This window comes from Perissodus microlepis, chromosome 6, assembly GCF_051167445.1.
Source record: "Perissodus microlepis isolate ML-2025 ecotype Zambia chromosome 6, ASM5116744v1, whole genome shotgun sequence".
NCBI classification, from domain to species: Eukaryota; Metazoa; Chordata; class Actinopteri; order Cichliformes; family Cichlidae; genus Perissodus; species Perissodus microlepis.
Window position 1 is genome coordinate 32,965,030 of NC_140466.1, and position 15,104 is coordinate 32,980,133.

A 15,104-nucleotide genomic window follows, 5' to 3' on the forward strand; every position below is an offset into this window, starting at 1 on the left:
GACGGATACTGGTTAAATTGATCGCAAAAACACTCAGGAAGTTTATCGGTTGGACCGTTACTTTAAATTTGTCGAAATTGTGTAGGTGTTAAAAGGCCTGACCATCTCTGCAGTTGTAATTATAAGACGTCTTTGTAATATAAAATAAGAGATCTGTGTGTGAAAGGTGTCTGTGATCCAGCGCTGAGGCTATTTTTAGACTGCGTGTGTGCGTGAAAATGTAAATGAGGAAGCAGTGAAAGGCTGAGAGCATTATCGGTTGTGTAAATGCTGTCGTAAATATTGCTACATGCCTGTAATTAAGACGCTGATTTTGCTGATTAAAATATTACAAATAAAGTTTTGATTGATTACGGTGAATGTTTGATGTTTGGCTGGGTTTTGATATAGAAGAGACAAATTGTGCATGATTTAGACCGGCATTTCAGTCGGCAGGGTGAGATTGAGTGGAGGAGTTGAGTGATGAATACGGGGCTGAATTATTTCATTTTTGTGGTGTGAAGCAGCATTTTGTAAGATTTTAAGTGGTTTTTGTTTCAGTTTCATCACATATAAGCAGTTGTGTTTGACGAACTTATTTACTATTTGATTTTATCATTATATAGGGTGTGATCAAGTATGAATTTCAGCACTGGATGTGGTGTAGGAATTTCATTTTTATTTAGATAAAAGGCATGCTTATTTCGGGGTCTTGCCGAATTGAAATTTCACCTATAGGGGATGTTCTTTATATGAATTGCATTTGTCACGGTGATTATAAATGAATGATTAGATACAGTGAAATTTCTTAAGGGTGTTTGTGTGTGTTTTTATGGATAATTGCTACTGGTTTTATTCATATTGAGGAGCGGATGATTGCGACTGAGTGTGTGCATAGATAACGTGAAGACGGCTTTGCAGCTGCTGGGTGTGAGTAGCTGTGTGTGTGATAGGAAGCAGTGTGGGTGACAGGAAATCTGCATGCCCATAAAAGGCAACTGCCTGACTGTGTGAAGTGTGCACCCAGAGAGAGAGAGAGTAAAATCTAGGCAGATGAATCCAATGGATGTTTTAAGAAAAGAAATACTAATTGAATGTTTTAGTGTGTTAATACAGGTGGATTTCTCTCAACCTGGAAACTCGAGTACAGCGGCAAAAGGATAGATTAACAGAATTGGGACGACAAACAGGCCAGGCTTTGGCTTAAAATTTTACAGCTTGACCTCTCACTTTGTCCCCACCCTGAGAAGAAGCTTAAAGGACAATTAATCTCCTGATGAAGACCGACAGAACATCGTGGACTTGAAGAGTTAACCGCAGGCAAAAGACAGTGCAACTGACCAATAACACTGAAGGGTCAAGCAGCAGCATGTATGAACACCACTGATGGAACTTTGAATCACAAGCTGGAAACCAGCCATGCTGGGAGTTGACCTACAAGAAAAGACCGAAAAGATCAACGGAGAAGAAACAGAGACAGCTGAGTTTGGACTGTATTTGCTGGAGATTTCAAGGCCACACAGGACACTGTGAGAAGAGAGGGACAGGGACCAGTCAGAGGTCAAGCCCGGACGAGTTCGAGTGCAAACGTACAGGATATAATTGGATTGAAATTGAAGGCTGAACTTATGATGGTTTATAGATGTCCACCACGTCACAACAAAGAGGTAAAATAAAGAGAGCAACTAACTAACAATTACATTAATGAATAGAAAAACACATATACAAGTTGTTACATGTGAAACTATTTTTGGAAAGAATCAGAAGTGAGACAGCTTGAATCCACAGCTCAGTGCAAAGATGCATGAATTAAACCTGATTATAAAAATACATATGCAATGAAGACACGCTTACACTTACATACATGACATATATTGGGATTTCTGACCGGAGAGAGAGAGAGAAACTGGACGGTTAGGCACTGATGATAGTAATGAAAATGTCTGTAACAAAAAAAAGGGGGAGAGAAGGCTGACACAGGGCCGGTGTTTCTCCCCTCTTTGAATAACACAGCCAACACAACATCATTTTCCTGTTCGCCTGTTGTTGTTTTGTTTTTGTTTTTTCTCTTTATGCTTGATTACAGGCTGCTTTGCCGGCCCTGGAAGCTGAGGCTGACCTGGACTCCTGCTCTCCCCTCTACCATCTTCGATGTGACCCTGACCAAACGCTGTAGCAGCTGGACCCACAACAACAGCCTGAGAATGTCAACAGTGCTGCAGGAAAGCGATCTCAGGCAGCAGAGACGGAGAGCGCTAAACCTAAGGCCCGTTTCACTACACGGAGGAAAATTCTCAGACAGCTTCAGCTGACAGAGCTGTGACGAGACGCCCATTAAGCCCGAATGAAAAGTGAGGCCGAGCAAAAGAAGGCTGACCTTAATAACTCTGCATTAACACTGTGCAGGACAGTGATGGACCAACACGGATGATCGGGCAGTAAAAGGGCGTGCCAGAGACAGGAGGAGTAACTGAGGTCAGGAGGCACCTCAGAACGGACAAAACACGGAAGAAGATGCAGGTTTCACCTGCAGTGAGCATGGACACTGGAGAAAAGGACTGCCCCAACTGGGGCCAGAACCAGGACGGACTGAACTTTGAACAGCAACAATGGTCACAAACAGACTGAAAAGGAGGAGGGCAGGACCCCAGGGCACGCTTCAGGCCGTGGTTTACCCAAGACACCAGAACAGGAAAGTGATGAACACACACACACACACACACACACACACACACACACACACACACACACACACACACCTAAATACACTGACCCAGAATGAAGAGAAACACACACACATGTGCACTCGTTGATTGAGTGAGAAATCACACACAAACCCAAACCGAAACGCTGATTCACTGAGAATTGATCCAAATACAAATACACATGCACATGCTCGTGCAATGAAGAGTGATGCACATGCTCGTGCAATGAAGAGTGATGCACATGCTCGTGCAATGAAGAGTGATGCACATGCTGATGCAATGAAGAGTGATGCACATGCTCGTGCAATGAAGAGTGATGCACATGCTCGTGCAATGAAGAGTGATGCACACGCACACACATGCTGATGCAATGAAGAATGCTTTGCTAACAAATGCTTATGCTGATATGCAAAATGCTGCACACAAACATCCAAGTAGATAATTTTTATAAAAAGCTATTGATTACTTAGAATGTGTTTTATGTCACCCAGAGGGCATTTATGTAGATTTAAGGGACAAGATCTAAAACAGTTTGGTTATGAAAACAATGTCTGCGCGTGATGTCTGTGTACGGCTGCTCAAGGCCTCGACTGAATTGTTTACTGTGCTTCACACAGCCTGATAAGGAGCAGTGGTACAGAGTGAAAATGAGGAATTAATAGTCAAAGTTTTATTTCGGAGCACCGCATTTTCTGTGATTGAGATTTAATTCAAGGAGGAACAAAAGTTGCTATAGCACCTGAGGTTCTTATTCCCACACAATATTGTCCCGGGAGGAAGCAAAACTTTCCTGTGAATTTCTGGTTGATTTTTGGGTTTTGCTTAGCACTAGGTTGATTTTATCAGTGAGGTTTGGATTGTTTTCTTTCTTTAAGAGAGAGAGAGATGGTTTTATGTTTGGATATGTCTGCAACGGGCCCTAGTAGGTGTTATGTTATTAGTATTTTATTGGGTACGTTTGTTTTTGCTTTTGTTACAGTGCACGGAAATAAGAAAGTCTGAGTGGTGTGATTCACCGGTGGTCATATTTTGTGAGTTTATGATTTAACAGTCAGCTCTTTAAACCAGGCCTGGAAGATTGAAATTTAAAGTGCTATGAAATATTCTTACTGAAAACAGTTGCAAAGTGTGCTTCTCCATGATTATAATGGGCCCTGGAGAGATTCACTTATATGGGACATTGATCACATGAGATGGTCCTGAGTCTAAAAGGATTGCAGCGCGTCAATCCAGTCCAAAAAACAAGGAATTGTTTTCCTTTAAAATGATGACATCATCTTGCTGGTGATGGATGCTTGAATAGGTCGCGCGTGAGACTCCATTATCAGCAATATCTGGTATGAATGTGTGTGGATGTATGCATGTAACTGGACTGTGATGGACTGACGACTAAAAGTTTTAACGGACTTGATACGGAGACAAAAATGGTACTGACTTTAGGATTAGTAAATGTCCACAAACAATTCACCCAGCCTGTAAAAGAAGGGTGGATGTTTTGTCTTGCTTTGTTTTGTTTTTGCAGGAGCAGAAGGATGACAGAGACTAAAGGGGGAGAATGTAGCTTCACATGAGAGTGTGAACTGCAGACTGAACCCTTTGGTTGCTAATTTTGAGTTACTAATGTTTGCATTAAGAAAATTGTGTTTTATTAGCTGTGTTTTAATTAATGTATCACATTATATTGTGGGGAAGTGTCAAATGTTACAGTGGAGAAAATATGTTACTATTAACCATATCAGGCCACTGTAAAAAGTCAATTAAATTTTATAGAGGAAAAAGCCAAAACTTTAACAATATCTATGAATAATAGGGAAATGGTAGGCTTGTCACATTCAAAATAGAGATATGTAAAAACAAATACTGGTCCACGTGATTTAGGTTCTCCATTGAAATAGTCAATAATTTAGAAAAGTAGAATAGAACCGACGGGGACATGTGATAGGATGTGGTACTGCAAGAGAACAAGAGCAAAGTAAAGAAAGGAAAACCTATTGTGTTTAGTTTTGATAAATTCAAATTAAAATGTACCATTATACTCAGAGGATCAATATGAAATCAAATATATGCAAATGAAACACATGACTGATAACTGTTCTGTCCTGAGCTTTTTTCCTATAGCACCCACTTGACCACACCAACAGTTTTTCGATACCAAAGGAAGGTAATTGCGAATAATCGAGGGAGGAATATCATCAAAAGTGGGAAAGGTAAGCCCCGATGGGGGTGATAACACCATTAATTTTACTTATGGTCAAATTCTTAAAATTGGACACCGAACATAAAAATTAAATCCAATATTTAGAGACAGAGTGGAGCTCTAGATAAACATACTGCTTATCTAGATCGGAGAGTTTGAATCTATAATACTGTGAGATAACATGCAGTAGAATGTTGACCATGTTGAGTATGTTTATTGTAATGTGCAGAGATTGGCTAATCTGACCAGGAAATGCAATGAGCAGGAATGTCAGAACAGGTAGCGTTAAAGTCACCTTTGACGGTCCAGACTGGGATGGCGTTGGACATCCTCAGGGTGGAAAAGGGTTGGTGTGACCAAGGTGTGGTTTGGCTTGTTGTATGTATATTTCAAAATGATACAGCTCTGGAGGGACCAGTTACTTCACATAATCATCATCATCGTCTCCTTCCTCCTTCTCCTTGGTCCTTCTACCCTGCGCTTGCAAACGCTCAGCTTTACAGAGGGTAGTCTTCACGTAAACCGGCCCTCTCCTCAGTTCTCCTGGGCCTCGCTGTTGGACGCTTGGCTTTACAGAGGGCAGAGTTCGCGTAAACCGCCCTCCTTGAGGGCCTCAGACTCTCCCTGCCGCCTTCCTACCTCCTTCTGCTCCATTCTCCTGCTCCTCGCAGGCAAGCGCTTAGCCGGGTGGGCCCCAAGTTACGCGTAAACCGGCCTTCGCGAGGAATGGGGGTGCTCTCTACTCCGTGGGTACACTGTGACCCCTTAGTAATGGCGATGGGGTATTTCGCAACCCCAATGCACATTCGTAAGTTACGATGACAAACACTGGGGTCTGGAGGGACCCCGAAACGTCGGAGGAAACAACTCTCAACTTCACATCATCATCATCGACGATCTGACTGGATGGCTGTTCGACACAGAAACGTCCTGAAAGTCCATCTGTTACAATCCGGTCAGTGCCAGCGTAGCACCATCTGCTGTTTCGCAACAGAAACAACTTTTCTGTGTTTTGTTAGATTCATAAAGCTAAGCAAAAAAATTGGCAAATTCCGGTTTTAAACATAAAGCACCTTAAAAAAAGTCCCACAAAGTTGATGTTTAAATTCTCTCTTAGGGTGTAAAAATCTGCTAGTTTTAGAGCTACAGATTACTTGTTGAGCCCTCTATTGTTAAAAATAGATCCTGTAGCTTTTTTGGAGAATCTGTGAATTTAAAAATATGTTAAAATTAGTCCATGTTTTCATATTGAGAAAAAATGTAATGCTAGACCTGCCCCCATCCTGCAACAGCAGCAGTTGAGGCAATATATTTACCCATCAGTCATGTCTAGGTAGCTCTGGCTCACGTTACTGCAGCCTTCTAATCAAAATGCATTTGCAATCTCTATTTTAAATTTTATTTTCTTGTTCTCACTGCCTTGAGCCTCTTCTGTTTAAGCACATTTTGCATGTAATGAAATGTGCTCTATAAATAAAATTGGCATTGACATAAATTTCGATGCCTATCAAAATGATATCCTCAGCAGTTAAAGGTATGAGTGGTGGTAATTTTTGTTGCTTTTGCTTTCACTATATAATGAATAAACCCATATAAGGAAAAGTCATGAAATATGATGATCATGGGATTTTAATTTAACAGTTTTTACAATTCCAGAGGAGTCAAAATGACCCTTTGGACATGATGAGTGTGATGTTCTGCAAAGAGAAGGAAATCCTCTGGGAAGTTTAAGTCTCTGAATCTAAACGTGCGTGTTATGTCTGTGTTTGGGTTTGGAGTTATTCTGATGTGGTTTGTCTTACTCACACAATCCCTGGAAAATCTTTGCAGGAAGTGTACAAAATGCACTGATGTGTCACTTTTTTCCATTAAACTGGAATTTGGCCTTTAATGCAGCGAAGCCGGTCAGCTGGATGATAATAATAAACCTCGGCATCATAAACTTCTCCATATTTTACTGTGGCATGAAAGGATAAAATTGATAAGAGCTCCGTCTCACTGGTTTATTGCGAAAGCTGGTTTAAGATAAGTGAGCACAGCTCGTGCAGCGACCTGTTTCCAGATGTCCCTGGTTATGTTGATCGCTTTATTGTTGGACCGTTTCCATCTATTCCATGTGTTCCTTTGTATACGTCACCACAATAGTTGTAATTGTTTTGTTTTCAGGCCCTGGAGGATACGGGACCCAGGAAGCTTCGGAGCCAAACAACAGCGAGCTGGAGATCAAGATGGAGGTGGCCAGGCAGAGTCTCCGGAGGGCAGAGGTAACCTTTGAACTTCTAGATCAGCGATTTCTCCATCTTCTGAATCAGTTTCTCCTTATTTAAAGTTGCCCCAGTGCGCCACCTGCTGGTTTGAAAGGTGAAGTGACAGATTTAAAGGATTAATGTTCTGTTAGAAGAGAGCAGAGGTGTTTAAAACACATTAAGTATTTATTTTATTTTCATACTAATCTCATTGTGTTTTCTTTATTCTTTGGGGGGTGGGGGGCTTGTCAGTGGGTTGTGAAAGTCTGGTGGTCTTTAACTCACCTTTATTTTTTTATTTTTTTTGCTGCTAGACGGTGAAAGCGAAAGCCGAGGCCCGGCTGGACCTGCTAAGGGAGGCTGGAGTCCCGGTTGAAACGTGGCTGAAGAGTGCGATGAACCAGGTGATGGAGGAACTGGAGAACGAGCGCTGGAACAACCTCAGTACCCACGATCCTTCACTCTCCGTAAGACGAAAACTCCAATTCCACAGTGCTGTAGTTTTGAAGTATATGCGCTGTAGATTTGTGCCCTAAACGCAGATGTCGGTCTAACATCCGTAGGTAACAGCAGATTTGGAGCGAGAGGATGAAGAGGAGATGGAGGACAGCGGTGAAGTGTTGGATGACAGCAGCTCCAGCCCCTCCAGCACCTTGAAAAACTATCCACTCACCTGCAAAGTGCTCTACTCCTACAAGGTAACGACACACGCTTAAGCAGGGTCGTAGCCGATGAGTCGGTCAGTGCCCAGAGAAATGGTGACATCTACAAAGCCTCATGTGTTTGCAGCGAGTCGAGTCTGAGTTTAGTCTCCTAAACAATCGGTGTCGCTGCTCTGGAAAAAAACACTGTTTGATTGCTGTTGCAGCATCTCTGCGCTTTCTGTATTCACAACTCTTTAAAATACGTGCAGAGGCCGGCCTTGCCTCGAGCTCGAGGCACGGGGAGTGCGTGTTGGGAGTTACAGAAGCAGTCATTATTAGAAAATGCAGGAAGCTGGTGGAGCTGGATATTGATGGATGAAGATTCAGGAGCCACAAAAAATGTGTTTTTAGAAGAACAGTGACTTGCAGAGTTACACTTTCTGTCCTCCGTAAACCTCATTTTCATGCAGAATACATAAAACAGCTGGAAGTGAAAGGAAAAGTATTTTTAAGATTCTGTAGGTTTAACCATATTTTCTGGTAATTATATGATTAATATTTAAATCTTTTTAAGTGTCTTGTCATGTTCTCCTGTGCCTCTGTGGTTCTCTCCAGGTTCCTCCTTCATTAAAAGACAAACTTGTTAGATTAAAGCTTCTGTTACTGACGCAGACAGCTGGAGACTCATTCCTGTTATATTTTCTGAAAGTGTGGTTGAAGTCTGCCGTCTGTGTGGTGCATTATAATGTGGATGCTCTCTGTGTTAGCCTACAAAGCTGGCTGGGATTTCCTCCATCCCTGCTGGATGGATGTCGTCATAAAATCTATTAAGATGTAAATACGGTTAACCTCTCCACACATGATTTAAATATTTGGATTGGACGTGGATCTTTAACATGTCACCAATTATAATTCTGACTTTGAAGTAAAGCCACTTTTTGTTTTGGCTGTTTTTAATCAGTTCCAGTCGTGTTTAACCCCCATTTAGATTTACTTTCCCAAACTTTGTGGCACTAATGATTCTGTGTCCAGGTTTAAAACACCTGCTCTCTGAATTTGTACAGAAATTCTAGTGTAAGTCTGAGTTTTGTGCTGCTTTGGAGTATTAGTTGTTTTATATTACCTGAGTCCTGAGTAAAGTGTGGTATAAATGCAGGCATGGTCTCAGTGTTTTCTTCAGTGTTCTGGCTGATGTTATTGAAGCCACAGTGAGCATTTTTGTCCGTTCACCAGTGTGGCGGTATTTGAAAAATATACATCACGGGTGAAATGAAGATGGTTAAACTGTTACATCGCAGCTTTAATTTGAATTAACGTGTTTGTCTGTCTGCAGGCTTCTCAGCCAGACGAGCTGACCATCGAGGAGCAGGAAATCTTGGAGGTCATCGATGATGGCGACATGGAGGACTGGGTCAAGGTACAAAAATAACACAAACACAATTATGTAGCAGAAGCACTCTCATGTTTGAGGGTTGGTTGTTTTGTGTATTAGTTCACTCTCTGGCTCTTAGACTGTTTGACAAACATTTAGTTTCAGTTTTTATAAGACCTCGCACCGGTACAGACTATCTACTGGACGTTTTAGTGTTTCTCTGGGATCAGTTGGACTGATGTGGCTTCAGGAATTAGAATAATTCAACTAAAATGCGTGCGGTGCATTGAGGCAGGTCAGGTTGGCCTGGGTGGTAGAAGCTCTGCTGAACATAAAGACAAATCAAAAAATGTACAAATACACAGTTCTCTGCTTCTTTTTTTGGCCCCGCAGCCGTAAAGGGCTGATGGGAGATTCTCGTCACCCAGCCGGGCAGGCAGGTGGGTGGGCATGGCACCCAAGTTTGTGAATGCAATAATTCATGAATGAGGCAGTTTTTAAATTCATACCTTAAGTGCAGCTACTGAAAATCTGGGCCAAATCCTGATTGATGGTGATCCAATCCTGCCTCAGCAGCGCTCCGGTTTGATCACAGTTTGTCAGCTTCTGCTTTTTAACAGCGGTTCGTGGACTCTTGATCAGTTTTAGATCTGCGGAGTGACCTGGTCATGGATATAAAATGTTAATTTGATGATCTCCCAGCTACTTAGTTATCATTTTCACTTTGTTTGTCACAGACTGTTACAAAGTTGCTCCTGGACCTTTGGGAGAAAATTTGAGAAGTCTTTGAGGACATTTTTCGGGTGGTCAGTGGTTTATACTTAAATGTAGAAATGTCAGCTGTGGATGCTCCCATCATTGTGTGAAGTCATTCTTTTATAAACGCCTCTGCAGAGCTGCTGGTGTGTAGTCATTGTGTACTTTGTGTGTGGTTGTTTTCCAATCATTTCCCTGAAGGAACATTGTGCATTGTTGCTGTTTTACTTTTGTTTATTGTGTAAGTCTGGCTTTCCTGTGAGCCATTGTGCAAATGTTCCACGTGTTGAGCCAATATTTTATGTATATTTACTTAGGTGATTATCTTCTCATATACAGATATAGTGTTTTAATGGGGTATTTATTTTAATGAATATAATCATACATAAAAATGTGAGCAATATCATTTATATAGATCTGTTTTAGTGCTGTGATTCCCCACAGCATGCCCCAACAGAGATCCCAATACCTCTGAGTGTTTTCAATCTGAATGAAAATAAGTAAGCAGCGGAAGGGGAGGCCACCGGTGTTCATGAAATCAAGCTTCATGAATTCAGCAGAGGCTTGTTTAGGATTTTAGATTTCTCGTTAATTCAGGAAGAGAGAACAAAAGCTCTCCTATTATTCTCTTTGTGGCTGTTATTAAATTCTGGCGACGATGCAGTGATATTGTTACAGCCCTACTCTTTACATCTGACTTTATTTTTTCTCATTAGGAGTTTTCCTGTTGAAACATTTTTGGCTGTTGTCATCGTCTGTGTGCATTGTCTGTGTTTCCAGGCCAGAAACCGTAGCGGACAGGTGGGCTACGTCCCGGAGAAATACCTGCAGCTGCCCTCCTCCAACAGCCTGCTGAGCATGCTGCAGTCGCTGGCCGCGCTGGACGCCCGATCCCATTCCTCCAGCAACTCCACCGAACCTGAAACCGAACTCCCAACCGGCTCCGTCAACGGAGACTCCAGTGGTGAGATCCGCCTCCACCAGATAATATCGGAGTTTTGATTTCCTGCTTTGTTTAATACCCTCGTTGCCACTGTCTGTGTTGCAGTTTCATTCGCAAAGGCTTCGTACGACTACGCGGGACAAACGGAAGATGAGCTGTCGTTCCCAGAAGGCGCCATCATCCGCATCCTGAGCAGAGAGACCCACGAGGACGATGGCTTCTGGGAGGGCGAGTTTAACGGCGTTGTTGGTGTGTTCCCCGCAGTTCTTGTGGAGGATCTCACCGTGACCAGCGAGAATGGAGATGGGCAAAGAGACGGCAGCGCACAGGTAGGCTCACGCTGACTTAGCCGCTAAATTTCATGTTCTATACAATTAAAGTTCTTCTGGTTGAACGCACACACACTGTGTCCCCCCCTGGATCAGCTGCCTCTACATCAGCGCAGTACGAATCTACTGTAGCAACTTATTTATGACACTAAGTACTGTGTTGTTAAATAATTTATTTCTTTTTATTTTATATAAAATATTAAAGTTTGCACACCTGTCCACTGTTTGTGTTGAAGGCTTCCCCGTCCACACTCTCTCAGTGCGAGCGCTCCCCTCGTGGTCCCTTCCAGCCGGGACCTCTCCACAGCAGCCCCCTTCAGACCCCCACCGTGTCCTCTCCAGTGTCGAGTCCCTGCAGCGCCACAGCCTCTCCCATTGGCCGACCACCCTCCTATCACAACGGACACCACAGACCGCCGCCGGCTCCACACAAAAGCCCCTTTCACAGTGAGAATCTCTGGTTTGTCTGTGAGTGGTTATCTGTAACAAAAAAGGCTGGTGTGAATAATAATCTGCCTCCTCTGCCCTCTTCAGGTCCAGCACAAAGCTCCCCCCAACCCCCCAAATACCCGGAGAGCGGCGGTGGCACCATCCGACCCGTGAGTAAAACCTTCTGTGGTGACGTAAATGACAGCAGACCTTTTTTATCTTCATTTTAACTGAGCCGGTGGATTTTTACAGGTACGTGCCGAAGCAGCATCCTCGCGGGCAGGTGAAGCGGCGAGAGGAGGTTGAGATCACACTGGTGTGAAGGCGGCACCCCCTCGAGCAGGGACTCGTAAAAATACTCCCAAAGGAAACCCAAGGAAACTTAAAAACTCCTGAAGACGCCTGCAGACGGAAGAAGCCCCCCCACTCGGAGAAGGAACACCGCTGCGCCTTTTTCTTTTAACTTCCCGTTCAGTGTTCTCGTTTCTCAACACTACCTTACCCAGAGTTTGTACAAGGCTTCATTCTCACCCCCGAACAGTTAATAAGGTGATAACGAGCAAAAGAAGTTGATAGAAAAGTTAACATCATTTTATCCGTTAATAAAAATCAGTGTGTTTGGACTCGCTGGCTGATATTTTAGGGAGTCGAGCTCATTCGTTCCCTTGCAGAGAGCTCAGTGTGGTATCATTCATCAGTTCGAGCAGCCAGTTTGGTTCTAAAGAACATGCAGCTGACTGAATGAGGCGTTTCATGATATTTAACCCACCGACAGCATAAAACATAGTGGTTAGCTGATGAGCAGACCCTGGATTTTCTGTTGTTTGAGACTCGGTCATAGCAGCATTTCATGTTAAAGTAAAACATGTTAGACTGGACTGACCTTGACCTTTGAGAGGTCAAACTGAAGGAAGCGTTTGTGTTTTACCTTCATTTTTCTGTTTATGAACAAAGACACGAGTCTGCAGAACATATCGTCGATCAGGTCTCTGTTCCCTAGATTTAGACACATTTCACACCCCTTCAGTGAGTCTTGATAATTTCAACTGTGTTCTGAAATGAGAAACTGAACCCTTGAACACATCAGGGAACTGTTCAGAGGTCCCAGAGACCTCTATAGGACCAGAAGTCTTTTACAGACGCAGGGGTCGCCCCCTGGTGGCCTGTAAATAGAGTACAGTTTTTTTTTGTTGCTTCACTTTTCCAACCTGGCAGCTGTGTCAATGTTCTGATGTCTGTGGTCCTTTTTGGCAGTGACGTCATTCCCGAGTTTGTGCACTCCAGCAGGAAAGTCAGAAAAGCAAAGTAAGATGGGATTTATTTTAGCTGCAGCACGTTCATTGATAGAATGTGGTAAGTGCTTAGCGTGTGGCTTATATCATGAGTCACAAATACAGGTGAGTGACAGAGCAGATTATGTTTATGTTCTCTGTCACCATCTTGGATTGTTGAGGCTGCTCTGACTTTCCAAGAAGGAAATACTAGTTGAGGGGGAGTTCCAGATGAAAATTACTACTGGGAGCTCAGGAATTCCGACTTCCGACTCAATCTGGAATGCACCGTAAGCCAAGGGCCAACAAGACAACAGCAGATATTTTGACGTCGCCCCCTGGTGACAGGGCAAGGTTACAGCACCATTGTACAACCACACCGCTGCCTTCAGTGACCTTGCTTTTTAGGTGTAACCACTTTTCTGTATCTCTGTTGACACTTAATCGCAAAAAAAAATGTTGTTTGAAGTCAAAATACAAAGAAATTGTGAGCAGTAATCGGCAAAAATAGTCTGATAATCGCTAATTACATCATCAGCAAACCATAAATCAATTTTCTGTTTTCACCTGAGCGATCTTTAGGCTGCCCGTGCTCCACACGGGTATTGCACATGTTTTCACTTCTTTTTTGGCTTCATTAGTCGATGATGTTTAAGATAAACTGCCTCCTGGCTCCGGTTTCACATTAAACTCTCTGCAAGAAAACAGATAAGTTCTTCCTTCAGCTCGTCGGAAAACATCACTTCTAACTGATCGTGTTATGGATGCCTTAGCTGCAGAATTTCTCCTCGTTTATGGATTGAAGAAAGAATTTTTTATGTTATAGTTATGATTTCGCCCCCGTTGTGTCTCACGTCGTAGCTCTTTGTTACCACCATCAGATTCACGTCTATGCAACAGAGCTGCACTTGTGAGCAAACCAAAAGTCTCGAAAAGAGGCTGGTCCTCTCCGCCGACACACGTGACCGCTCGCGGTTACACAAACAAGGGAAAAGTGGCAATTTTTACCTGTGATTGTTTTGGATCCCTTATCTTTTTTTCCCCTTCTAATGTTTAGGAAAAGTTTAAAGTGGGAAACATAGCACGTAAACACACAGTCTAACTCTTTTGTTTTTATGTTGCATAATACAGAAAAAAACTGTTTTTACGACACTAATGATGCCAGTAACAGTCGCTGTTGGGGAGGACCGTTTACACTGAGCATGTGCAGTTTAAAGATGCCTTTTATTTTTAAGGAGGAAACCATCCTGAGCTGCTAGCTGTCCAGTTTAAAATCTATAGTGAAGCACTTTCTGATGTCTTCTTATTCCTTTTCAGTATTGTGGATGTTTTGATCAATATTTCCTGTTTGATGTTTGTTTACCAGCCGTATTGGTATCAATACTTCCTGTTATTTAGCCGTAAATAGCCATTGTAGTGTCTTTGATTGAGATATGACTTATCGATCGTATTGATAGTTTACGGAGAGCTTAGAGATGGATATCTGTGCAAGTAATGGCACAGCTTTTTTCCCCTTTTTTGTTTTTAGAATTAGGATTTTAAGAAAACAAAAACAATTAAACTGTAGCTGAATCTGATCAGAGGAAAAGAGGTATCCGTCAGCCGTGACGCTGCGTTCTCGTTGATCTCCTTGAGATCTGAATGACATCAAACTTATTTTTGAAGTTTGCATTTACCCTGTTGTATTAAAAGAATACCTAAAGTTTCTTTTCCATTAGAGAATTTTTTGTTAACCTGTTTACTGGTCTTGATTATGCATCAAGTCAGAATCTGAAATTCATTTTTTTAAAAAAGGACGTAAAAACTCCCACGTTTTACAGCGTCGGCTATGCGGAGGCTGCCAGGCGTCGTATTTACACACCCATGGATGTTTAACTGTATTTATTGTGTACAAATAAATGTGAAATAAAGATAGCTTAAATGGAACAAGACTCTGTTTTAACTCTTAATTCCTGCATCCACCTGTTTAAAATATATTATTTTAAAATAATGTGTTACATGACTACACAGAAGGATGTTTCTAGTAGTTTGCTGTAGTATATAGCAAATATAAAAAATATAAATAATTCTTAATTTTAAAATAAACATTAATCTGATTATTAAAAAAATTATTGGACAAAAAGTACATGGAAAAAAGAACTCGGTGAAATGGAAAAAATAAAGTTCAATATCTTGAAAATCAAATAGAATACAAGCTTTGTTTTCTTCTTTGTTTTCTGTATTTATCTGTTTG

General features: G+C 42.1%; 1 protein-coding gene across 3 annotated transcripts; it reads left to right on the forward strand.

The window, feature by feature from the left end:
• Positions 1–1,048: 1,048 nt before the first annotated feature.
• On the forward strand, positions 1,049–14,862 carry LOC146386042 (F-BAR and double SH3 domains protein 2-like). 3 transcript variants are annotated; one of them, XM_084932073.1, is made up of 11 exons: positions 1,049–1,646; positions 2,066–4,891; positions 7,048–7,145; positions 7,442–7,594; positions 7,691–7,825; positions 9,105–9,188; positions 10,680–10,863; positions 10,948–11,171; positions 11,408–11,618; positions 11,706–11,770; positions 11,853–14,861. In XM_084932073.1, the coding sequence occupies exons 3-11, from the start codon at positions 7,110–7,112 to the stop codon at positions 11,904–11,906; spliced, it is 1,146 nt and encodes a 381-aa protein (XP_084788199.1). In that variant the 5' UTR covers positions 1,049–1,646; positions 2,066–4,891; positions 7,048–7,109; the 3' UTR covers positions 11,907–14,861. The 3 variants fall into 3 exon arrangements, with proteins under 3 accessions (XP_084788199.1, XP_084788198.1, XP_084788197.1); XM_084932072.1 differs by lacking the exon at positions 2,066–4,891; XM_084932071.1 differs by lacking the exons at positions 1,049–1,646; positions 2,066–4,891 and having other exon boundaries at positions 6,104–7,145; positions 11,853–14,862.
• Positions 14,863–15,104: the final 242 nt, after the last annotated feature.